Genomic DNA, 24,689 nt, shown 5'->3' on the forward strand with positions numbered 1-24,689 from the left:
AAGCTCAGTTACATTTAAACACTAAAAGTGGAAACTACAGCGGACTGGCACGTGCTTAAACTCTGAGAAACGCAATCTTTTTCCCCTTTACCACTGGACAACTGTATTTCTCATAAAGCAGGAGAGTTCTGAGTTCTGCAGTGCTGGGTGGCTGTGGCAGATCACAAAACCCCCTGCTCTTTCTCCCCTCCTTCCTCCATATAGGAGCAAAGGTCAGCACCAGCCAATCACTATGGCCTGATGGCGGGGGTCACGTGGTGTTCTCCTCACAGAGGCGGGAACTTGTGAGGTCTGAGCAGGCACTAGCGGCCCAGAGTGGATAAGCAGCGCTCCTCATGGCCGTCCCTAAAGGGGTGCAGGCCTGGGACAAATCACACTGTGTGGGCCCCTCTGAACATTTTTATACTAGTGAAATCTGGGGCTGTCATAGTTGTCAATTCCACCGTTCAGCTAGAGCAGTGAAATTGACAAGTAAGCCTGCGGGTAGAGCCCAGCTCCAGGACCATGAGGCTGGGATCTCCGCCTGGCTTTCTGGGCACCGGGCTTTGAGCCGAGGAGGAGGGCTGCCACCTGGGCAAGTTGCAGGTGGCTGCCACCTGGCTGCCAGCCCGGGAAGTGGGTGGCTGCCACCCACTCTGAGCTGGGGCGGAGGTGGTTTCCACGCCGGGCTGGGATCCAGGGATGTGGGCAGATATCAGGCGGCTGCTGCCCATTTTCAAGCCGGGGCGCGGGAGACTGTCCCACAGCTCAGAGCCGGGGCACAGGTGGCCGCCACCCAGCTGTGAACCCAGCTCGCAGGGCAAGGAGGCTGCTGCCAGGCTCCCACTTGGGAGCTGGGTCTGGGCAGGACGCGGGCAGCTGCCTCCCAGCTTTCCAAAAAGCCAGCAGCTACCGCCCAAGCTGGCAGCTGCTGCCCGGCTTCCCAGGACTGGGGCAACTGCCGCCCACCTCCAAGCTGGGACCTGTCAGGAAGCAGGTGGCTACCGCCCGCCTCCCTTTACTGGGTTTTTCACCATGTACCCCCGACTGTGTCTCACATACCCTGTACCACCGTTAGGTGACTCTTTGGCCATGATTCTCAAATGTACTTAGTCACATGAATGGTTTTATGCATGTGAGCGTTCCTGTTGAAGTCAAAGGGGTATTAGATACAGTGGTGGTAGGCAGATGCTTAAAAGTTACACACATACTCATTGGCTTAAAGTTACACACATGCTTAAGAGCCTTCCTGAATTGAGGCTGCTGATACCATGGTAACAGGCAGATCAGAAATGGGTTAGAACAGTTGAAAAGAAAAACAATCCTCCATTTGTAAATTGTCCATTGTTGCATTTGTGCTCCCACAGGGAATGCCAGCCTCACAGCCTAAGGAAGTTTGTCCTAGGCCATCCATAGAGCTTTACACTCGCAGGACATGGGAAATCCACCTGACATGTAAGGCTTTACCAGGGATAAGAGGCCGGGGCTTACTGTTCCACAGGCAAGATCTGCAGCATCCGGATCATGCTTGCACAGCCAATCCCCGCTGCAGCAGATCAATATATCAGCTTCCAATTAGGTTAATGGATGTTTCAAAATGGTACTGTAATAGCTTCAAAGTTATCCTGAACCAATTTCCCCAATAGCCAGCTCTGCTCCCTTCATGCTAGATGAAAGGCAGGCTGGAAGATGATGATCTAATATGCCATTTATTGATTAATCAGTGAAAATCAGGAACTTAAAGAGCTTTTCACATGACTGTTGATTGTGGAGAGAAGGCACAGAGTCAGTGAATGAGTCTGGGGGGACTGGTTGTGTGACAAAATAGGTAGGAAGTGGACGGGGGGAACACAGCTGGGAAGTGAGGCCTTCCCTCCACCTCTCAGTTGGAGACTCTTGCAACCAATCTAAATGGGCTGGGCAAATGGAGGAATCATGCAATGAGGAGAGAAGGGAGTAAATGAGATGTATAGGCTTCAGATGAAGCAGAATTGCACCTTACAGTTTACTGTCCTTGCTAACCATGATGTCCCGCTGTCATAGAAATATCCAGAGGGAAGGGCTGGAAGAGAAGGGGTCCCATAGCCCATAATGAAATGGTTATAACACCCTGAGCACAACTGAAGTCTTCTTATAGGTCATTGGCCATTCCTATGCCAATAACGCCCAGTAAATGCAATGGGTCTGACTCTTTCCCTTATGTCTAAATTCCATTCCACAATGACCAATAAAGCACACCAGACCCTGAAACTCAGGGGGTTACAGCACATCTGGAGTCATTAATAAGTCACATAGCCTTGTGCTTTATAGCACTACTCAAGGCACGCTATAAACGGCTCACTGCCCCAAGCATGCTGCTGCATTGGCTATTATCACGCTAAACCCTCATTTAAATACAGAACATCTTTGTCACTAGCACTAACGAGACTTCTACAACTAACATTCTCTGCTACTTTGTGCCCCGTGCAGTCATTAACACTACACAAAGAGGGTGAAAAACGGCTGGAAAATACACCCTGATCTGAACTACAGCCTTTTATACCCGCTTTGCACAAGTGTAAATGACTAAACAAAATGCAAGGCAATGAAGAATCAGATCCAAAAAACCAAATTCATCCTGAGTGCAGCTCCACCGTAGCTAGTGGAGTTACAGCAGGTAAGAATATGGCTGGTTTGATTTTGTTAAACTCCTCCAGAATAAATCAAACCAGCACTACACGCGGGATCATAATCTAGCTGACTGTTCCTTTAAGCATATTACAACAGACAGCACTAAGTGTGAACCTAGGCTGTAGGGAAAGCCCTTAGATACAAGAGAAGAATGTTAAGGGGTCATTGATTGCAACACTTCCGTTAGGTCATTGATTAAATATATTCTATAAGAAATAGTGAGGATGGGCGCAACACTCGAAGTTTATACAATAGGACAAACCCATTCGGTATGAAAGTGCATCAGCACATTGCAGTGTAACCTGATGATACCTGGGCATGGCATCATCGTTCTACATCAAAAGTCACTACACAGGTATGCAAAAGTGAGGAACGCTACCTCAAAATGCCATCTCTTTTGACTGCGATAATGATTTGTGGGACCCATAAAGGATTACAAGGCATCAAGGAATGTCCTACAAAGCACAGTGCTTGTTGGCCACAGGACTGTCCTAAGAAAACTGGGACAGTCCCAAAAAAGCCTGGCCTGGGGCTACTGATGGAAAAACATCAACCGCTAATTTGTTTTGCAGTTTAAGCCTGAGTTCTAGCCTATCCCAGTGAGAATGAATCAGTGACACGTTTCTCCTTGTTTTGTTCTCCAAACCGGGAATGTGCACGAAGCCCGTCCCCACCGTGGAATAGAAAAATGCAATCCACACATGGCCCAGACAACTCTTCACGGACATTGTCCATTATACTCACATTGTAGAGGATGTCAGTCCAGCCCTCCATGGTGATGCACTGGAAGACAGTTAGCACAGCAAACAGGATATTGTCAAAGTTGGTGATTCCGTAGTTGGGGCCTGGCCAGTATTTCCTGCATGTGGTTCCATTCTCACATTGCCTGGCAGGGGGATCCTCTCCACAAGGAAAATCTCCCACCTCCTCACCTATGGAGACCAGGGGGTGAAGGAGACAAAGAGAGAAACAGTTATTGATCAAAGACTCCCAAATACGCTGGTGTCTCTAAGCTCTCACCACACTGCCTCCAGGACCACCAGGGTTGATTCTCATTTACACTAGGGTGCCTTTATGCTACTTTGGGACCTTAAAATGGGTGTGGCTGCAGTTTGTGCCCCCATAAGGCCCTTTACATTGCCAAGGCTGTATGCTAGGGGCTTTAGTGAGCATGTAAATGAAAATCAGGCCCCATGCATCCAAAACCTACAATTGACAACAGTGTTAGTGCAGTGTTTGGGGCCATAACTGAGCAATATTGTAGCACTAACAGGCAGAGTTTCATTCAAAAAACTGCAGCACCCCACTTATGCCCTGGAACCAGTGTCTGCAGTAAACCAAGTGCTAGACCAAAGAGATTCCCTGGATTTAAAGCAGAGTGAGTACTGTGATTCAGTGATATGCTGTAATGTGCGGGGAAGTGATAAGTATTATTACTACTACTTTGTACTAGGCCTATTGTGTCATAGTGATGATGGACAGAAACAGAAAAACTATGGGGCAGATTCTCCGGCCCACTAAGGACTCTTAGCACAGCAGCTGTCCCAGCATAAGGGGAGGGAGAGGAAATGTTGAGGTCATGAAGGGAAGAGTAGAGCAACGTTAAAGCCAATCCTATTTAGGGCACGTTTCCACTTCTTGAGCTGGGAATCGCAACCCAAACTCGGAGGCATACCCACACTAGCTCTGATCCAGGTCGCATGCTAAAAACAGAAGTGTAGCCATGGTAGTGGGAGGGCCTAGCAACCCCAAGTATGATCCCACCTGTAATGGTGCGGCACCCATCTCTCACGAGCACCCTTCTGGTCGGGTGTGCCTTCAGTCTTTAAACAGCCCCGGCCTTGGTATCAGGCCGTAACCTCAGAGCTTCCTCCCTGGAGGCAATGATTTTGCCCTCTCTGGGCCCTTCTGGCCCCAGCACTCCAGCTGGGCCGCTAAGTAGCTCAGATCCCCTTCTGGGGGTTTATCACTGTCCAATTGTAGTCTGCTTTCCCAGTGGCCTATGGGGGGACCCAGGCCCACCCACTACTGCGGGTCCCAGTCCAGGGTCCCTAAGAATAGCAGCCATGCATCGCCATGTCCCTTTAACTAAACTGCTTTCAGTTCCCCGGGCTATTTGCCTGCAGCCCCAGACTTCACCAGGGCTTCGCCCTTAGCTCAGGGCAATTCTTTGTTCAGGCCCAGCAACCAGCCAGGAGCTCATCCTGGCCCCCTGGTTCCTTGCAGCACTGAGCCGTCCCTGGTGCTGCAGCTCCCTTTGGCCAGCCAGGTGCACCAGCTGCACTCCTCTGGCTCCAGCAAGGAACCAGCTGTGCTGCACTGCCTTGACATTGGTCTGCAACCTTCTGACTGGCTGCTCCCTGAAGCCTTTCCCTGATTGGCTGCTTCCCCTGGAGCCACTCTAGGCTGTTTGGAGGACTCCTCCACTGCTCCTTCCCTGGGATGTGTGTGTCAGGACCCTGAGAGCTCCAGCAGGGGGCCTCTGGGCCTAGTCCACCCCCATCCCACCACACAAAAAAGTAGCTATGCACGCAAGTGGCTAGCCCATCCCACCACTCACGCTGCCATGGCTACACTTTTTTTTCTTTTTTTAGCATGCCAGCTTGATCAGAGCTAGTGTGGGTATCTCTAATCAAGCTGCAAATAGACCTCCAGCGTGAAGCATAACCATACCCATAGATACAGAGAGTGCCTAATGCCAACGGTGAAAGTTAGAGCTGCTCCTGGACAGCTCTAACTTGCTTTGAGGCCAGGCAGTAGAGCTTACAAGGACAGAGTAAAGAATTGAGCCCTATGACTTCAGTATTGCAGGCCAGTCTCATGATAGTGTAGTCTGTGCAGCTCAACACAGCACGCAATCCTCTGGGACAGAAGGTAGTGGGTTCATATCTCTTCGCAAGCTTTGCATTCCCATCCAAGGCAGAGAAGGCAATGATGAACTGCTGTAGGTGCCATTGAGTGGGGGGGTGCTACTAAGTAGGGAAATATTAAACAGAGGCTCTGGAGCAAGGGCATTATCAATTCCCTCATGCTCCATGTTGGAGACTGTAAAGGAGGATGCCGGCATGCCCTTGCCAATGTTCCTTCTCTTACTGAAACAGCTTTTCATGTCCAGAGCTGACAAGTGCTGAATACATAATGAACTGCAAGCCCTTGGAGACAGGCACAGTCACTGTATACATGGTTGTACAGGGCCTAGCACAGTGGAGGCCTGGCCTCCAGGCACTACCATGAGACCAATAATAAATGAATAATAAATAATGATGGCTGCTCTGCTTGTCCTACACAACCATTGCAGTAGTCATCAGTATTTAATTCATTTGTAAAGCTACCCTGAGTAAGAAACAGTCTTTGTCCTATGGCAGTCACCCTCCAGCCCCACTGAAGGCAAAGGTAAAGACTTCTACCACTTGTGAAGACCTTAAAGGATGTGTGGAAAGGGTGACCTAGGTCATCCGAGGCAAGATCCAAAATATCCATTCAGTGCCATGAATAAGCAAAGAGCGATTGACCACTCCCCAGGTAGACATTCAAACCAGCTCTTCTCCCACCCAAAATTAAATTAAAGTCATTTTATATCCATATTCCTCTTGATTTCCATGCTCACTGCAGATATCCAGAGCAGTTATTACGCTGCCACCTTGCAGCTGATGGAGAAGATTTGGGAGCACAGGGCTCGATTCTCAAAGTAAACAAACGCATCAGGCCACATTTTTCATTTACACTAAGGCCCTTTACACCACTCTGGCACTGGCAGAAGGAAAGGTCCTTAAAGAAAAACACTGCCAGGACAGTAGCAATGAGAATCAGGCCTTACTAAATCAAATTCACCAAAGGGGGGTTGGAAATCAGTAATAACAATAAATAATAATAATAATAATAATTACACAGAAAGAAGCCTGCAGAGGAAAAAAGACTGGCAGTTTGACTCTAATATTTCACAATATGGTGTGTGAAAATGACCTTTCCCCATCTCACCAGCCCCTTAATACAAGATTTTGCCCTCAGGCTCCCATCTGGGTCACTATGGCTTTTGTAATGAATGTTGAAGGATTTACTGAAGCAAGGCTGCAAGAAGAAAAAAGAAAATAAAGTCTTTGAGGCCTATTCTCCAGGGGCCTTTTGGAAGAGTGCAGCCTGCTTTCTGACGTTTGGCCTTTGCTTACAAGGTAATCCTTTCTAAAGGCAATGAACATCTATTACTACATGTATTGATTACTTTATAAGCAGGAGACATGACAGCAACTAGGATCTTCTAAAGTCCATGTGAAAAAGAGAGTTCAATGGAGGGAATCAGTATTAACTACTCCACTTTTTTTTCTTTTTTTTTTAAAAGTATGCAAAGTGATGAGGCCAAATTATCATTTGTATCTCATGCCACAAAGGTTTGTTCTAGGATACAACTAAACCACAAATATTTGCATCACAAAACAATCATTTAGGTCACATCTAGACCAGTCTTTCACAATCATTTTAGCAATTTATGTTAACAAACAATCAATTAACGCGAGTTAAAAAACTCTCATCTATACAAACTCAAAGGGAGAGACCCCAAAGAGTTCACAATCTGATCTGTTACACAAGTGTAAATCCAGGATAACACCATGGATTTCAGTGGGATTATTCTGGATTTTTACACTGGTATAACAGAGCAGAATTGGCCCATAATCTCTAACGCATGTTTCAAAGGACTAGGTAGGTGTCAAATGGAAAATTCAGAAATGGGTGTGATGCCTTCCTATCTCAAGATGGTTTCATAACCTAGCTTCTGGAGTCTGGTCAGCAGGGAACTGTGAATGAAAATTTGTGCAAATGGCTGTACATAAAAGAATTCTCAGTTTCAGTAAAACATGAGTGCATGGAAGAGTATGGAGATAAAATATATCATATATTCACTGAAAATCACACACGAATGTGTGGATTTGTCTTAGATTTTTTCCTATTTTTCACCAAAATGAAGTGTCTTTTCCATAAACTCAGAACAGCCTCTCATGTCATATATAAAAAGTCACATTACAAACTTTCCCCAGCGTTTGAGGAAAAAACCCCACAAACACTCTTAATTACCCCTTATAGTTGAGCCACTCAGTGCCACAAAATTACTAACGCTGTGCCAACGTGAGCCACGGCATTTCCATTCATATCCCATGACCTCACCTGGAACATCTTTCCAAATTACTGCTCTTTGATTCTTGGTTTCCATAAGAATCCCAGGTGACTGTTTCATTTGGGGCCTGGGAACAAGGCCTGGCCTGAATCCCCCGAACTCCCCAGGTCCCCAACCCTTCTGCTGCTGCAAGGATGCAGCTCCTTGAGGAGATTCATATTTCCACACTTAAGTCGATGCTTTGAGCAAATGGATCTGAGCTTGTTAATGCACCTCTTCTGAGATTAGGCATTTAGGTTTAAAAGGCTGGGTTGATTAGATTAGCGAGATGCTTTGCTTTCCCTGCACTTGAGGGATTCCAGATCCAGGAAACCTCGCCTGCTGCCTTTTCAGAAATGCCATTGCTCCATTTCCGATCGGAGGGAGGGAGAGGAGAGGGAACTGGGTAGAATCAATTTCTATAATTCATCTGTAGATGAACACATTAACCACTGAGCAGAAAGCTGTCTGGCTCCCTTTAACAGAGACTCCTTCGTACGCTGGTAAGGCATAGACTTTAAGGAGGTCATAACCTTCATTCTGGAGCTGGCCCTCCTTCCTTCCTGTCAAGATGCCATGATGTACAGTACTCACAAATTTCTGGCTGGGCTCCCAGTTCCATACTTGAGGGCTATTCCAAGAGAAGTGCTAAGATGGGTATGTTACATCACATGCCAGAAACAGGGCTCAGCCTTCTGCTTGGTCTAGAGATTTGTCAGTCGTATTGTCATCATGATGTCATACACCAAGATGGCGTCAAAATGGCCATGAATGGGACTGTGGCTTTTTTAAAGACGCTACAAAAATTAAAAGGAAAAAATCCCAGTAACTACTTAACACTTGCCCTCCTTCGCCTCACCCACCAAAACCCCAAAACCGCCATGTCAGGGCGGAAAAGGCAGAGAATTCTACATGGTGCTCTGCCCATTTAAGAAGTACCACGGGCATAAAGAAGAAGATTATGTGATGTTTAGGAAAACACCTGATCACTTGACTCTTCTCTTCCCTGGACTCTCTGGTTCTCACCTCTCCCTATCTCCACTCTACTGCAAAACACCACCACTCTAGCCACCTTCTTTATCCAAGGCTGCTCCCTCCTCACTCACTCTTTGGTTGTCTACTAGAGTAACGTGTTACAGGTCACCCTCTCTGCTGATCCACCTAGGATATGAGTTTTTGCTGCTCCCACTTAGGGAGTGTTGGCTCTTTAGCAGCTCATGACTTTAGCTCTGGAGGTCTGCAATTCAATCCTCAGAGCGTCAGCCAAGACGATGGCCGTCTCACTACCACATTGAATTCCAGATCATCCTTCTCACCTGCTAGGCTCAAAACAGTCTCAGTCCTGCCTGTGTCTCTGCTCCCGTGTTCTTGCAATCCTTCTCACTCCATCTCTCCTTAGCACTCTGTTTCCTTTCTCTCGGTTGCATCCCACCAGCCACTACGAAAACCTCGGGCCAGATTGTCCACAGCTCTGCACCTCATATGGCCACTTGCACATCGGTCATTACCAGTCTGATACAGTAGCTTTTCACACTCCTTTTGCACTGGCACAAATGACTCCACAGAGCACAAGGGAATGGAGAATCAGGCCCCGGAAACCTCACCCCCCTTTCTATCACTTGACCTGCTGGGTGAGCTTGGGCAAATCACTTCCTTGCTCTGTGCCTCTATTTCCCCAACCATAAAATAGGGATAAAAGAGTACCTAACCTAGCTGTTATCTTCCACTTTTCATCAGGAGATCTCAAAGCACCTTACACAGGAGGTCAGTATCATTACCCACATTTCACAGATTGAGAAACGGACATAGAGAAGGGAAGTGATTTGCCTGAGGTCACCCAATTAGACAACGGCAGAACAGGGAATAGAAACCATATCTCCTGAGTGCCAGCCCAGTGCTCTAACCGCTAGGCAACACGGCTTCCCATGCTGCCGCTCAGTGGACCCTATGCACGTGTTAGACAGAAGTTATTTCTGAGCCCACAACAGAGCTTTGGAAAAATCTCCCACTCCCTGCCAACCAAATGTTGTTATTAATTTACTATTAACTATTATTACTATTACCTATTTGAATTGTGGTAGCATCTCTGAGCCCCAGTCGTGGTCCAGGAGCTCATTGTGCAAGCTGTTGCACAAACACAGAACAAAAAGTCAGCCCCCCTCCCAAAAGAGCTAATCATTTAAAATAGTCCTCCTCCCACCTACAAATCCTGTCTTAAAATCCATTTATTCCAGGAATCTTCTTGCTTTCCTCCTAAGTCATCTCTCTACAAAGATGGGTCATTGTGCCAGGTCTTGCTCATCTTACACAATGAATCCTTCGGACAAGAAAAATATCTCACGTTGTGTTTGCAAAGCCCTGTGTCAATGTAAGATGCTATATTATTGTAGTATATTTTTTACACAAATTGTCAAAGGCACCCAAAGCATTGGATGGGGCATGCTTATTACAGTTTGTATAAATCTAAATAAATAAATACAAATGATGGTTAATGATAATCACCAAAAAGGCCAGATGTTTTTTAGATTGTCAGATCTTTGGGGTAGGAACAACCTCTTTACCTCTGAGATTTCATGCCACCTAACACAACTGGGCACCACGTTAATAGAAAAATTAAAAACTAATGTGGGGAGAGAGAAGAACACTTTCTGCATTTTTTTAAAGTGAAATTGCATCTCCAGGGGCTATTTTGATGTTGCATACTGTCCTTAGTTAAGGGTCTCTGGGTGTCCAGACTCTACATCTCTATTTTCTAGGGTTTATAGTGCAGCTGCAAGCAGACACATGTAATTTTCACTGCAGGGTTCAATTTCCCATTTCCTGGCCGCAACATTCCTTATGGCAACTGCCAGGTTTTATCCTTCTCCTTTATCAGGTCTTTCATTAACATGCTGTGAGGCCTTTCTCTCTCTCTAACCACAGGTGCTGCATTGCTGACCGGACTGAGGGTAATGGTAGGGCTCTCCTGGGGGATTATGGAGTCAGTGCAGCAGATGGGAGGCGTCAGCATGTATGCACATTTATTTCACAGCGCTAGCTCTAAGCATTCTGCCTGGATGCAGGGTATATGTGCAGACCGTTCACACTGCAATACTGCACCTTAAGGGGCCAGCCGGGTCGCCCTGACAAGAAGTGATTCTGGTACTTAAACATCGCCTGCCATGCTCCAGCAGCCTGCACCACACTCTCCCCAAACCCTATGCAATTGCTTTCCTAGCCACCACCTCCTTAGGCCTCTCTTTATCTCACATGACCCACCAAGAAGGCTGTGGTCGTGCCACAGGTTCCCCCTTCCTCTCATCAGCCATAGCCCTTCAATCTTCCTCCTCCTCCTCAGCTTGGCCGGCTCGCACTCCAGGCCCTCCCCTCGTCTCTGCCTCAGCCGGGTTCTGAACGATCTTTCCTGGATCTTTCTTCCTCTTTGACTTTGAATTGTTTGTCTGTCCCTATCTCGCCTCATTCACGGGGACGTCAACCGCCACGTCAACCGCTACTCATAACTAGCTGCCTTCCAGTTCCTCTTTCTCCCCAGCTCTGGATGGTCCGTCCCACTCACCTTCATGGGCACATGGTTGGCCTGTTCTTCTTGAAGCTCTGTCTGGTTCTGACTTCCCTGCCTGGAAAGTCCTTCACCCCTGTGTCCCCTTACTTTCTCTCCCAGAATTTTCATTCCTCCCTCTCTCTGACTTGTCTGCTGCTCATCCTCTCTCCTGACCCATGATTCATGCTATGGCGCTGTCTCTTCCCCCAGCAACCTTCTAGAGATCTCGCAAATAAACAGCTGTTCATCAGAACCCCAGTTGCCTGGAAACCAAAAGTCACTGCACCCAGCTGGGGCCATGGGAGCCCTACTGCTCGTTACAATACAAAAGTGATACACACATAAAATGAGGGCCTGAGCTTCCTCTCACACACTTGGGTGTAAGTAAACTGGGAGTAAATCCATCCAAGCCAGCGGAGGAAATGAGAGGAGAATCTATCTGGTTGCCAGTGTGCATGTACGCGCCCAGGTGTACCGCAGCACTGAGAGTAGGCAGGGAGGGAAAGATGGAGTGGAAGAGGAAAAAGGAAAGAGGCAGGAGGGAGAAAGGAGTCTAATACAGAAACCTGTGGTTTAATTAGCTAGGAGAGAGCCAGAAAAGACCGAGGGAAAAATAAGTATCAGAAAACTAACTTGAATGGAAAGGAGAAATGAAAGAAGCATGAATGAACGTAGAGACAAAAACTGGAAATTGTATTAATTGTCATCAAATGTAGCCTGGAAAAAAACAGACACAGAATCAGTGCACAACAGTTTAGGACAGGAAGTGAAGAGTACAGGGCCAATGAAACTGCACTGACTCATACCAGCAAAAAACTGGGTCCATTACATCCAAGTCAAACTGCAGAGGGAATTAGGGAGGCAGAAGATAATTATGCTACCTGTAATTTTGCCAGGATCCCTCCGGGCCATAGGATCGCCACTGGATAAGCTCCTGGACTGTGGCTTTAGGTCTCATCACAAAACCCTACATTTGCAGGCCCCTGTGGGATTCACCCTTTCTTCCACAGGTCACTTCTCTGAGAGATGACACTAGGCCCTTAAAGAGTGAATGCGCATCCTGCTGACCTGCTCAGGGGAGCAGCAACTCAGCCTCACCTGTTTCATTTGAGAAGCAGGTTTTATGGAACTTCCCCATGTAGAACTCCAGCCCAATGATGGCAAACATCACGATTGCAAAGAAGAGAAGCAGCCCAATCTGCAGCAAGGGCACCATGGCCTTCATGATGGACTTGAGAACAACCTGCAAACCTGTTGGAAGCAAGAAAATTATTGTGGTCAGTGACTGGAGGAAAAGAAGGATTTTTTGGGGCCAGTGGGGGAGTTTGGACTTTTAATAAAGAGCTCTGGATTGGCAATGTCCTGCAATGCCTCTTTCTTCTAGCTCATTGGTTCAAAGCTCTCCCCGCTCAGTAAGGATTAAGGCTCTGATCCAGATCCCATCAGAATCTTCCAATTAACATCAGTGGGAGCCAGACCAAGCCCTAAAAGATGTCCCGTGGCTCATGTGTTGGCAGTCTCAAGCCAGTTCCCAGAGGGTGGGTCCAAATACCAAAAAACCCACCACCACGATTAGCATGAATTCAGCACTCTTACTTCCCACAAAGGCCAAGGAGTTGGTGGGTCATGAAGAGAGAGCATCAAGGCAATTCATTGCCATTCATGATGCCAGTGTATAGTTACTGGGCCAGGGAAAAAACGGGAATGCTCTACAGCCTGATGGTTTGGGCACTCACCGGGGAGGTGGGAGACCCAACTTCAAGACCCTGCTCCAGTGACTATAGTTATTGATTAACAAGTGGAACAGCGTTAAGAGGAGAGCCCCATAGCAGAATATCCCAGGGCCCTAGCGCAAGTGCACAGGTTTAAATTCCTGCTCTATGTCAGGCAACGAGAACTGAACCTGTGTCTCCTACACCCCAAGTGAATGCCCTAATCTGTGGGCTAAAGCTTAGAAAGAGAACCAACGCTGCCGCCGCCACCACCTGCCATTTTTGGGACTTTTTTCCTTTGCTTCTGACAAAAGTCTGAAAAATCAAAACAAAAATGTTTGGGCTCAAAACAAAATGTTAACACTGTATGTAGACTTTTCCAGTCTGATTGAAACTATTCAGCAAACTCTAGGCAAATTTGCAAATTGTTTCAGTCTACCCCAACTGCATTTTTCAGTGACTAAATGATTAGTTGGAAAAATGTTGCTCTGCTCTAAGTGAGACCCACTGATAAATGAAAAAAGGGTGGAGTGACTACACAGTGTGCCCATCTTTTCGATGAACAGAAGACTGCAATCTCTGGGGCTGCCAATCCGGGGCCTTTTCACCAGTGCTAAAATTCTGTTTTAATTAAAACAGGGAAGATAAGAGGAAAAGGTGAAGAGATAATGGTGTCAGATAATTTTATGAAGATGTGCATAATGAAAACAATGCAATGTTAACCAACTGTTTAAAGCTAACTTGGCTGTGGGGCCCACACTGGGGCAATGGGAATAAAGGATCAGCATTGTCCCACTCAGGTCCAGATTTAGGGGCAGGTGACCCACACAGCTTCCTGGGCACCAGGTGTGGGGGGCGCCTGGCTTGGGGGGCTGTTTTTGTTGTTAGTGACAAAAGGGAAAATAGAATGTTTGAAGTAAAATGTTTCAGGTATTCCACGTGTGGATTCATTTTTCATGGAACCTTCTGGATGTTCTGAGAACGACATTTTCCTCAAACCTCCTAGAACGTTGGCAGCCAGGCCCTCGCGGCTATATTTGCTTATGCATGGCATGAATAAATACCGATTGACAGAATCTAGCATGCAAATTTATCGTCTCATAAACCATGCATGCAAATCGTGAATCAAAGACGTGAAATGGGCTACAAACGCAATAAAAAATAAGGTATTCAAAAGTTTAACAAATGGGGGGTGTTGGCACCAAAGACACTCCTCACCTGGGGGTGCTATTTGATCTAGGGCCGGCCCTTGTCCCGTTACCTTGTAAAAATTTAAGTGAGGTCAACACAGAGATGCACAGAAAAGTGTTCATCTGTGTTGGGAAAAAATACAGACACATGGAGAGAGCGTATGAGGACAGCACACAGCACATCTGTGAATGATTAGGTCTCAGGACGGTGTACGTATTGCAGGGGGGAATAATTATAAAGTTCTCAAGTGCCAAAACAACCTTTAAATTGTGTAGCAGGGCTATAGCATGCCTTAAATCTACTGTGTCACAGTGGGCTACAGTTACTACTTTGATCAACGGGCGGAAGAGTTGTGGCTGGCCAGATTAAGTTGAATATCTGTTTTCATAAGGCATAAGTATGCATGAAGCAAAACCTGGTGGTTTTCTCATACCGTAAATGGGAGATTCTCTCCCACCAGATAATCAGTTGCAGAAAGTTGACTGGGGCCCTAGAATACTCCATGGAAGTGTGTAACATTTTGGTCATAGTAAAGGGAAATTCATCCCTATGTAGAGAGCCAGTACACAGCCTCTGTCCCACTTATACTCTCAGAATAAGGCTTATGCTGGATGTAAATGATGAACATTCCTTGTGCTGATCTCTACGCCCAGGCAGGGATGCCTTTATCCAATGGAGAAGGCAAGTTCTCCTTTAAGAACCTCTTGTATTTGTGATTTCACCCTCCTTACAGTTCATATGGTATCATGGTTATTTTATTCAACTGGTTTTGGTTTTTTAATATGAATTTCATGATAGAGAACGGTGCCAGATTTACAGTCTAGGGAGTGGAATCTGCTTTTTATCCACCCACAGCATGGGCAACGGCAGGACAATCCTCCTCCAAGCTGTCAACGCGCCTCATGAGTGGGCTGGGTGGAAGGGTCAGTCAATGGTCTAGTGCAACAGTTCCCAACCTTTTCGAGTGTGCAGACCCCTTTTCAACCTCCAAACATTTTGCAGACCACCACATGCTGCTAATTGTAAAATAAATGACAATCGTAGGTTTTTAGACACTATATGAAATTATTTTTTATTTTAAATTGTTCAGTTCCTTGCTGAGGATGTTGTTATTTTTTTTCCATGGACCCCCTGTAGTAGCCTCGAGGACCACCAGAGGTCCAGGGACGACAGGTTGGGAATCACTGGTCTAGTGGATAAAGCAGTAGATGGGGATATAGGAGACTCTGATTTATCAAGTGACCTTGGACAAGTCACTTCATCTTAGTTTCCCCTCCAATGCTTTATCATGTCTACTTAAATGGCCTTGTACTGTCAAAAGCATGGTTGGTGCTTAACGGATAAGGGTCATTTCCCTATGACTATTAATTACAAATTCAGATTTATCAATAAATGCCACCTTGTCACAAGCCAAGCCATGGCCCTTTCCTTCTGGATGGGAGATGCCTATGTAATCTGTGCTCCCAAAAGGACTCTGCCATCTCAAATTTCCAGCGCCAGAGGTGAGGAAACTAAACCCTCAGATCTCCACAGTCCCTAGTGTTTTGGCTGCAAGAAACCATCTCTGTTGTAGAACTGAAACAGCAGGCTGCTGCTTGGGAGGAGGAGAAGAGTGCTAATGAGTTGATCCGAATGAATAGCTGAACTTCACGAAGTGCATCTCATTTAAAAGGGCAACAATTTCCTCTCACTGCCTCATGCTGCATGGCAAATGCTTCAGTTCCAAATTGAGACATGAAATTTGCCATTTTTAGTAATCTGTTGCTAACACACCCAGAGGGCCACGGGGCATAGAAAAATGAACAGATACCAACTGTTATAGCTCCAGCTAAAGATCTCCCTTGGGAAGTCTGGTACTGGGGGGCCAGAAGTCTGCCAAACTTGGCCTCTGGCAGTGTTTGGAGTACAGATGGAGTCCCAGAGGCAAAGAAGTCTCAAGTACCAGATCTGTGAAGTCCCACTCTTGGGGCCTAATATGGTAGCTCTTTGCACACACTTTGCATAGGTGTAAATGCTGACATGCGACACAGAGCAATGGAAAATCAGGTCCCAGATGTTGAAAGCCAGGGCATCCCAGTGTGATAGGAAATAGGGGGGGAAACTATATTGTCCAGAGGACACCGTGCCCCAAAACCTGGGGGGCCTCTCTGACATTGACGATGATGTTGCAATGATTTTCGTTACACTCACTTGGGATTCCTGACACCAGCTTCAAAGGTCTCAATACCCGAACAGCTCGCAGGGTCCGTAGGTCAAAATCAGTCCCGGCGGTGGCTAGAATCCTGATTTAAGACAAAGTGGGGTGGGGAGGGAGAAAGAGAGAGGCAAAAATTGGATTAAATGTGAGTTTTTGAAAATATGAATAAATAAAGCATGGCAATAAATTCAGGCCACCTAAGACTTTACAGCTGTCATGACACTGCATTCAGTAGCCAGTGAAAACATACAATGCACATCTGTCTGCTCCTGAGTCACAGATCCCTACTACTCAAGCTAAAGGAGAATCTCAATTAGCTCTCTGCAATAAAGAGCTCATGACACACAGTTGAGCAGTTCTGATTCCATCCAGCAGAGAGGAGTGTCCCATGTACATAGACATGCAAATACTGGTACATTTATATAATGCAAGCTTTACTTTTTAAAAAAATTTGGTTTTTACGCTTCATTTTGTCTGATTTTGAGGTTTTCCATTTAATCCTGAACTGTTTTATCCCTTTCAGTTACATGAGTTCAAAATTATTACCATAGCCTGCTGGAGTAATTTGCCTTGCTCTTTAGGAGACTGCTGAGTCACCCTACAAGACCCTGGTGTGGGGGGGGATTCACAAAGCACATAGCCTTGATTTTGAAAATGTCAAAGTTTTAAAAATTTCAACCAACACTATAGTTGGTCAAAAATCAGGAGGCTAGAGGAATTATGAAAAGTTTATCTAAATTTTTCTCACCCACTCCCCATCCCACCAAAAAAACCCTCCAAATTCAAAATGTTGATGACATTTTGAAATGTGCTCAGTACTCAAAGTTGGGGCCATATTTTCCAGAGCTCAGCTCCTATCGTGCACCACATTTCACTCCTGCAGCAAGGGAAGAAAAGAGGACCTAGGATCCAAAAGACATCAGGAATGCAATCTTCCCTGAGCAAGGAACTTAGACACTCAATGTCCCCTCAATGATAAGAGTAATTACTGCAGCTCTTCCTTCAGTGTTTCAACAATGCAAATGTTAAGATCTGGGGAAGAAAGTTCTCCTGTAACATATGCCAGCCACAGAGAACCTCTCAGAAGGGAAAAGCACCTCACCGACCGCCTATTGATTGCTCCCTTTACAGTCATTATAGGCAACATCCATTAATTTTTTATAGGTTTGTTCTGAGGCTACTTTAACAGAGGGAACAAAAAGAAGGTCCGGATGAACTAGCCCTGCCAATGGAGTTTGCAAGAGCCAACATTGCACAGACCCAGCCATTTTTAGCTATTCTTGCCTCCTGCCCATGCAGCTATCACCTCTGTCATTGTCTCCTTCCCAGATGGAAAAGCATCCTCTTGCACAGAGGTCAGTAAAGCCATCTAGCCCAACGTCATGCAGATCTGAGGGATAGCGTTATGTATTTTGTGTCCTGCCTCGCTCCCTAGCTAGAGCATTATGGGGTAGTATACGCTATTTGGTGAGTTTTAGGTTTATTTAAAAATAAAAATGAACGAACTGGTCTTAAGTACACCTGTGTCCATGTCTGCTAGTTTCTCTCTAAGTGCAAAGTAATTCCAATTATCAAAATATAACAAAGTGGCGACGAGGACAACGGACCTGTGCCTGTACTGCCACCGGCGAGGAGCCACAGTAAAATGTAACGAAAAACTCTTTGCCGCTCAGTGTGACTGCATTGTTTGCGCCGACGGTGGAAACTGACAGTAAAGCAGACAGACGAAGGGGGAGGAAGCGTTGTGCTAGTAAAAGGAAATCACTAGTAATTGTGTGTGAAACAAGCCCCAGCACATGTGAATAAAAGACACTAAAATAAAAACAATGGTGACACTTACTGGGCCTCTGGGATATTTTGATGAAACTGTTGAGCAATGGAGCTCGTATACTGAGTGCTTTGAGTTTTTGTGTTGTTGCAAACGGAATTGAAGATGATAAGAAGGTGGCAACTTTCTCACGTGTTATGGGAGCCAAAACCTTTCGTTTGCTGCGCAGCTTAGTGCAACCTGAGAAACCAGGTACAAAATCTTACAGTGACTTTGTGAAAATCCTGGAAGCACATTTTTCCCCAAAACCACTGGTAATTGCAGAGAGATTTAGGTTCCACAAAACGAATCAAGAGAAGGTGAAACAATTGCCCAATTTGTAGCAGTTCTTAAGAAGCTTGCTGAGCACTGTGAATTTAATGATGTGTTAAATGACACCCTGCCTGATAGGCTAGTCTGTGATCTGCACAGTGAAGCAATACAGAAGCGCCTACTGACAGAGGCCAAGCGCACCTTGCAGAAGGCCACTGAAAATTGCAGTTTCCATGCAACTGGCGACAAAGGAAGCACAACAACTAAGTGCATCAACCCGAGTGCATAAGGTGTCACAAGAACATACCAACAAGACACTGGGGAGCCGGGACTGTTACTGTTGTGGAAAGCCGGGTCACCATGTATCAGAATGCCGGTGTAAAGACCTAGTGTGTTGACAATGTGGCAAAAAGGCACACATTAAGCGTGCCTGAAAACATAAGAAAAAGAGTCAAACAGAACAGGCAAGCAGGAGAAAAAGAAACTTGCACCCAGTAAAGCAAACTCAGGATGATCACCCAGTCAGAAGAAGTGCTACTCCATATCTTGTCCATGGCAGTTGGCTCACATGAATACTGGGTAACTCTGCTGTTGGAAGGTAAACCTGTACGCATGGAACTGGACACCAGCGCAGCAGTTTCGCTGGTCTCAGACCCTGTGTACAAGGAGAAGTTAAAGCATCTTCCGCTTAAGCCGACAAAAATTGTTTGGAAGACGTACACAGGAGAAGCTGTACCTATGTTGGGTACTACTGATGTTAAAGTGGAGCTCAATGGACAGACTGCTCAATTGCCACTGTTTGGGGTGGAAGACAATTACCTAGCCTTAGTTGGAAGGTCATGGCTGAAGAAGATCTGGCTGAATTGGGCAGAAGTGCACATGATGGCTAAGGGAGAAACAGGTCTGACAGCTGCATTAAAGAAACATGCTGCTGTTTTTGAAGGGGACGTGGGAAGTACGAATGGAATAACTGTGAAACTGAACATTAAGCCTGACAGCCAACCAAAATGTCTGAAAGCCAGAACTATGTCATATGCCATCAGGCCAAAAGCTGAAGCTGACCTAGAGCGCCTGGACAAGAGTGGAATCCTAGTACCTGTTACCCACAGCCAATGTGCAACACCAGTCGTTCCAGTATCGAAGAAGGATGGCTCCATTCGGATTTGTGGGGATTTTAAGGTTACTGTTAACCCAGCGTTGTGTGTAGAGCACTCCCCTCTTCCCCACATCAACAACCTCTTTGCTGGCTTGGCTGGTGGACAAAAGTTCAACAAGATTGATCTGTGTTAGGCATATTTACAGATGCATGTCGATGAGAAGACCCAAGAGCAGTTGACTATCGTGACGCAAAAGGGTTGTACTGATACTGTTGCTTGCCCTTTAGAATAATGTCTGCTTCAGCTTTGTTCCAGAGGGCTATGGACCAGATCTTGAGTCACTTGCCAGGAGTCCAGTGCTATATTGACGACATCCTGGTCACTGGCAAGAATAAAGAAGATCACCTTAAGAACTTGGATGCTGCCCAGTATGAAAAGTACGGCCTAGGAGTCCGCAAAGACAAATGTGAATTATTCCAGCCCTCTGTTGAATATTTGGGACATGTCATTGACACTACTGGCCTTCATAAGGCTCCTGCAAAAGTCAAGGCTATTGTGGAAGCTCCAGCTCCTCAAAATGTGAGCCAACTTCGCTCTTTGTTTGGGCTACTGAATTATTATGGGGAATTTATTCCACAGTTAGCAACATTACTAAAACCATTACATGAACAAACTCTGGGAGTGGACTGAAGCCTGTGATGTTGCATTTAACAAGGTTAAACGCTCATTACTAAATTCAGAGGTTCTGACACATTTTGACCCACCCTTACCTCTACAATTGGCCTGTGATGTCTCTCCTTATGGTGTGGGAGCGGTTGTGTCACACGTTATGCCTTCTGGAGAGGAAAGGCCTATTTCTTTTGCATCACGCACCTTAAGCAAGGCAGAAACTAACTATGACCAAATCGAACATGAAGCACTGGGAATCATTTTTGGAATTTGGAAATTTCACTAGTAACTGATTGGACAGAAGTTAACACTTCTCACTGATCATTGACCTCTAACATCAATTTTTGGACCACACACAGGCATTCAATCATTGGCTGCTAGTCGTATGCAATGGTAGGCATTGTTGCTTTCTGCACACACATCAGATCAAGTATCGGAGATCCACCCTGCACTGCAACGCAAATGGTCTCTCAAGACTACCTTTACCAGGTAACCATCAAGATATTGGCCAGAAAGAAATCTTTCTACTTTGAAAAGGTGGAGAACACACCCATCACTGCTACTCAAGTAAAGAAAGCAATCCACGTTGATTCAGTATTATCCCAAATTATGGACCTAGTGATGCATGGAAAATCTCTATTGGACTCTCAGGTCTCACCCAATCTTCATCCCTACATGTTCAGGAGGATGGAGTTATCAATCCATTCTGGTTGCTTGTTGTGGGATATGCACGTCATTATTCCACCTCTACTGAGATCGCAAATGTTAGAACAGCTACATTCAGGTTACTATGAAACAGTGTGTATGAAGGAAATTGCACGAAACTACTTTTGGTGGCCTGGTCTGGACATTGCCATTGAAGAGAAGGCAAGAGCTTGTACTTCATGTCAGAGGATGAGGAACACACCTCAGTTGGTGCCCCTACACATGAGACTGGCCTGAAAATCTGTGGCAGTGTATCCACGTTGATTTTGCCGGCCTATCTGAAGGAAGCATGTTCTTGGTTGTTGTAGATGCCCACTCCAAATGGTCAGAATTCTCTGTAATGCCATCCACTACTGCTGAAAGCACTATCCAGAGACTGTGTGAAAACTTTAGTCGTTTCAGTCTGTCAGAGCAACTTGTGAGCAACAACGGACCACAGTGCATCTCTCAGGAGTTTGAAAATGTTCTGAAAGCAAATGGGATACATCACATCACCTCAGCACCGTGCCACCTATCCACCAACGGATTAGCTGAAAGGTTTGTGCAGACAATGAAACAAGCTTTAAAATCTGCATGAGGATATTTGTCCATTCAAAAGCGTCTGGACACTTTCTTACTATCTTATGGAAACACACCTCATGCTACGACCAAAGCGTCTCTGGCCTTTCTAATGATGGGATGACAGCTGCGCACTTGCTTTGATCTGCTGAAACCCTCCGAAACATGAAAATTGTGCAACGTCAACAGCACAACCAAGTCATCAGATGTGCACACAGAGCAAAAGGCCAAAACTTTAGTCCTGGACACCCTCTTCTAGCCCGGAATTATGCTTCTGGAGCTAAATGGGTTTCTGCTACAGTCATCACCCAGACAGGACCTGTTTCCTACACTGTCCAGACTTCAAATGATGTCACCTTGCGGCAACATGTAGATCAGTTGTTGCCAGGTCATACAAGTCCCAAGACTACATCTCCAATTGAACTGCCTGACCTCACCATTGTAGATGAGAGATCCTTGAGCCATGAGTCACACGTTCCTTACTCTCCTCCTCCATCCACCTCTACAGCAGATACAGACCCCTCCCCTGTTCAAGCTATGAGTCCTGAGCCCATTGTTAGACTCGCACCAATAACACCTCCCTGTGCGAGAACACCAGAAGTCTGCTGTAATCCACCTAAACACAGAAGGCCTCCTCAACAGTTACATTTTTAGCTAGGGCAAACCCACATTTACAGGGTCCCCGGGGTTTAGCCAGGAAATGAGACCGTCTACCCTCATTTCCTTGTTTAGTTATTGTTCTGTTAAATGGACGTTTCCATTAAGGGGGGAGGAATATGTTATGTATTTTGTGTCCTGCCTAGTTTGCTGTATCTAACAGAGCTAGAGCATTATGGGATAGTATATGCTATTTGGTGAGTCTTGCGTTTATTAAAAAATAAAAACAAACGATCTGGTCTTCAGTACATCTGTGTCCATGTCTGCTAGTTTCTCTCTAAGTGCAAAGTAATTCCAATTATCCAAATATAACAGAGAGCAGTGCCAAATTAAGGAGCAGGAACGCCACAACCAATTTTTTACATAATGGCTCAGAAAGTGGGTGGATAACATGCTATGCTACTCTTTGCTACTGACGCAATGGGTTCAGATCCTGTCTTAGGAAAGCAATTAAGGGGGGAAATTTAAAATCCTTGACGATGCAACCATCTGCCTAGGGAGCTACATAGGCCTCAAATATTAAAGGGACTCAAAGCTAAGCTCAAGCAGGAGAGGTTCCTAAGCGACCAAAGAGTTGATGAGACAACCCAGGATGTTATTCCCAACATCCTCATCCAGGATTCTGTTGAGAAATGAGGCCCATTTTAGTCTATCTCCAGACCACAAACCCACCATGCAATGCCGCACAATTTACACTCTGTCCAAAGGACTTGGCTAGCAGAGGTTGTCACAAGTCAGCATTAAGATGTACTGGCAAAGATGTGTGAGATTCCAGGGGTTGTAATAGCACTGTGGATGCTTTAGGTCAGGGGAAAGCTGTACAAAACCCTGGGACAGGAATAATCAATAGTTTGGCAGATCAGGATTGGGGCCTTGTCCACACCTGGTGTGGCTATATCAGCAAATCCTCGTAATGCAGACGCAGCTGATACAGGCAAAAGAGTACTTTTGTAAGCATAGCTTATATCAGTCACCCAAACAAAATAAGCTATACTGACATAAAGACTTTTCTGTTGTATAACTGTCTCCATTAGGGCTTTTGCTGGCATGGCTACGTCAGCAAAATCATACCCCTGCGCGATAAAGCTAAATCTGCAAAACTTTGCAGTGTAGCCCCGGCACGCAATATATTGGCATAGCGACATGGGGAAGCCAGGACGCAAGGAGCAGGAGGTGCTCAAGGTCAAGATCTGAGTGCTTTGGCAAAGCAGGGTGAGATCCCAGTCCAGGCATAGCAGGGGCTGAATGAAGTGAGCTGGGGGCACCAACCCATGTTACAGCTGCCTCTAGCCAGGATGACCAGCCCTACATCTTCATACACACCAACTTTGCGCAAAGCCTGGAGCAATCAGAAAAGAATGAGAAAACACTGAGTTGCTGTCGTTCGAGCACAAGCTACTGAAGATAGGGATTGGTTTAAATTATTGCATTCAGAGGCATTGAATTTTAAGCTTCCACGCGCTCACCATTTCCAGTGCTCACGTATCAAACCATTGCAGCAGCCCCACATGTTTCGAGCCTTAAATGCCTGCTTCGGCTGTCCCTCTCGAAGGTGCACATGGCCTCCAGTGGCTTTCACGTGGATTCATGTGGTCCTTAACCAGGCCCTTTCCTATCTGCTACCGGCTGAGAGAAGGAGCCCTTGGGCTCCCACAGTATTGCTTTCAAACTTCTTGGAGAGAGAACAGGAGTGAACGTAGGAGAGAGTCAATTAGTCCCACGGCGCCAGCAAGTGCCCTGATGGCAGCGCTGGCTGTCTCAACACACAGAGGCGGCTCTTCATTCCCTTAACGTGTTCTTAAGAGGTCTGAAGTTAATAAGAACTGCCTGATTTATGGTTCGTCCTGCTTCCGCCACCCCTTTAGTCAAGGATCTCAGCCGCCCGCCACCCCTGTGTTGTTAATAACTATTTGCCCTACCTCAGCGTGTGACAATACAATTCCTGTAAGGCACTTCCCAGCATATTCTGCAATCATGCCATTTCTCCCACAGAACTGCGCGATAATATACAGCTCCTGTATGACCAATCCCTGCCACTATGCTGTTCTGCAGTTTTCCATGGAGAATAAGTGAAGGGAAAAGTGTAATTAAATGAAAGCTTCTGCTAACTTCATAAAATTCACATAAGTGCTGTCTTTCTTCCCCCTTTTCCCCTCCCCATTCCCTGCACTCAAGCTGTAAGCCCTCAGAACCCACTGTGGGCTGGGCTGGAGCAAGAAGGAAATGATTATTAAAAATGGGGGAGAACGGGAGAGATCAAATGAGCCAGATGACAAGCATGACTTGAAAATCTTGTGGAAGCTTTCCTGTCTACGCGCGTAACAAGTGAGAACAAAGAGCAAGTAACTGAAGAGCCAGAACTGGAGGAGGAAATTGACAGTGAGAATAAAAATAGAGGGAAAGTAGTATTTAAGAGGCGACTTAGCAACAAGGGAAGAAATTGGGTCTGTACACTTTCATGCTTCTTGATGAGTGATAAGGACGTCT

The 24,689-nt window shown here is 46.0% G+C and overlaps 1 protein-coding gene across 1 annotated transcript in view; it reads right to left on the reverse strand.

The window, feature by feature from the left end:
- Positions 1 to 24,689, reverse strand: part of CACNA1B (calcium voltage-gated channel subunit alpha1 B) — a 433,344-nt gene that overhangs the window by 253,184 nt on the left and 155,471 nt on the right. The window contains exons 4-6 of the mRNA XM_067542172.1: positions 16,430 to 16,521; positions 12,435 to 12,587; positions 3,394 to 3,581 (exon numbers count right to left, since the gene is read on the reverse strand). Coding sequence (XP_067398273.1) covers positions 3,394 to 3,581; positions 12,435 to 12,587; positions 16,430 to 16,521 — 433 coding nt within the window. The remainder of the gene's footprint in view (positions 1 to 3,393; positions 3,582 to 12,434; positions 12,588 to 16,429; positions 16,522 to 24,689) is intronic.

The sequence above is a fragment of the Emydura macquarii genome, unplaced genomic scaffold, assembly GCF_026122565.2.
Source record: "Emydura macquarii macquarii isolate MOO-44397 ecotype Brisbane River unplaced genomic scaffold, CSIRO-AGI_Emac_v2 contig_691, whole genome shotgun sequence".
NCBI lineage: Eukaryota > Metazoa > Chordata > Testudines > Chelidae > Emydura > Emydura macquarii.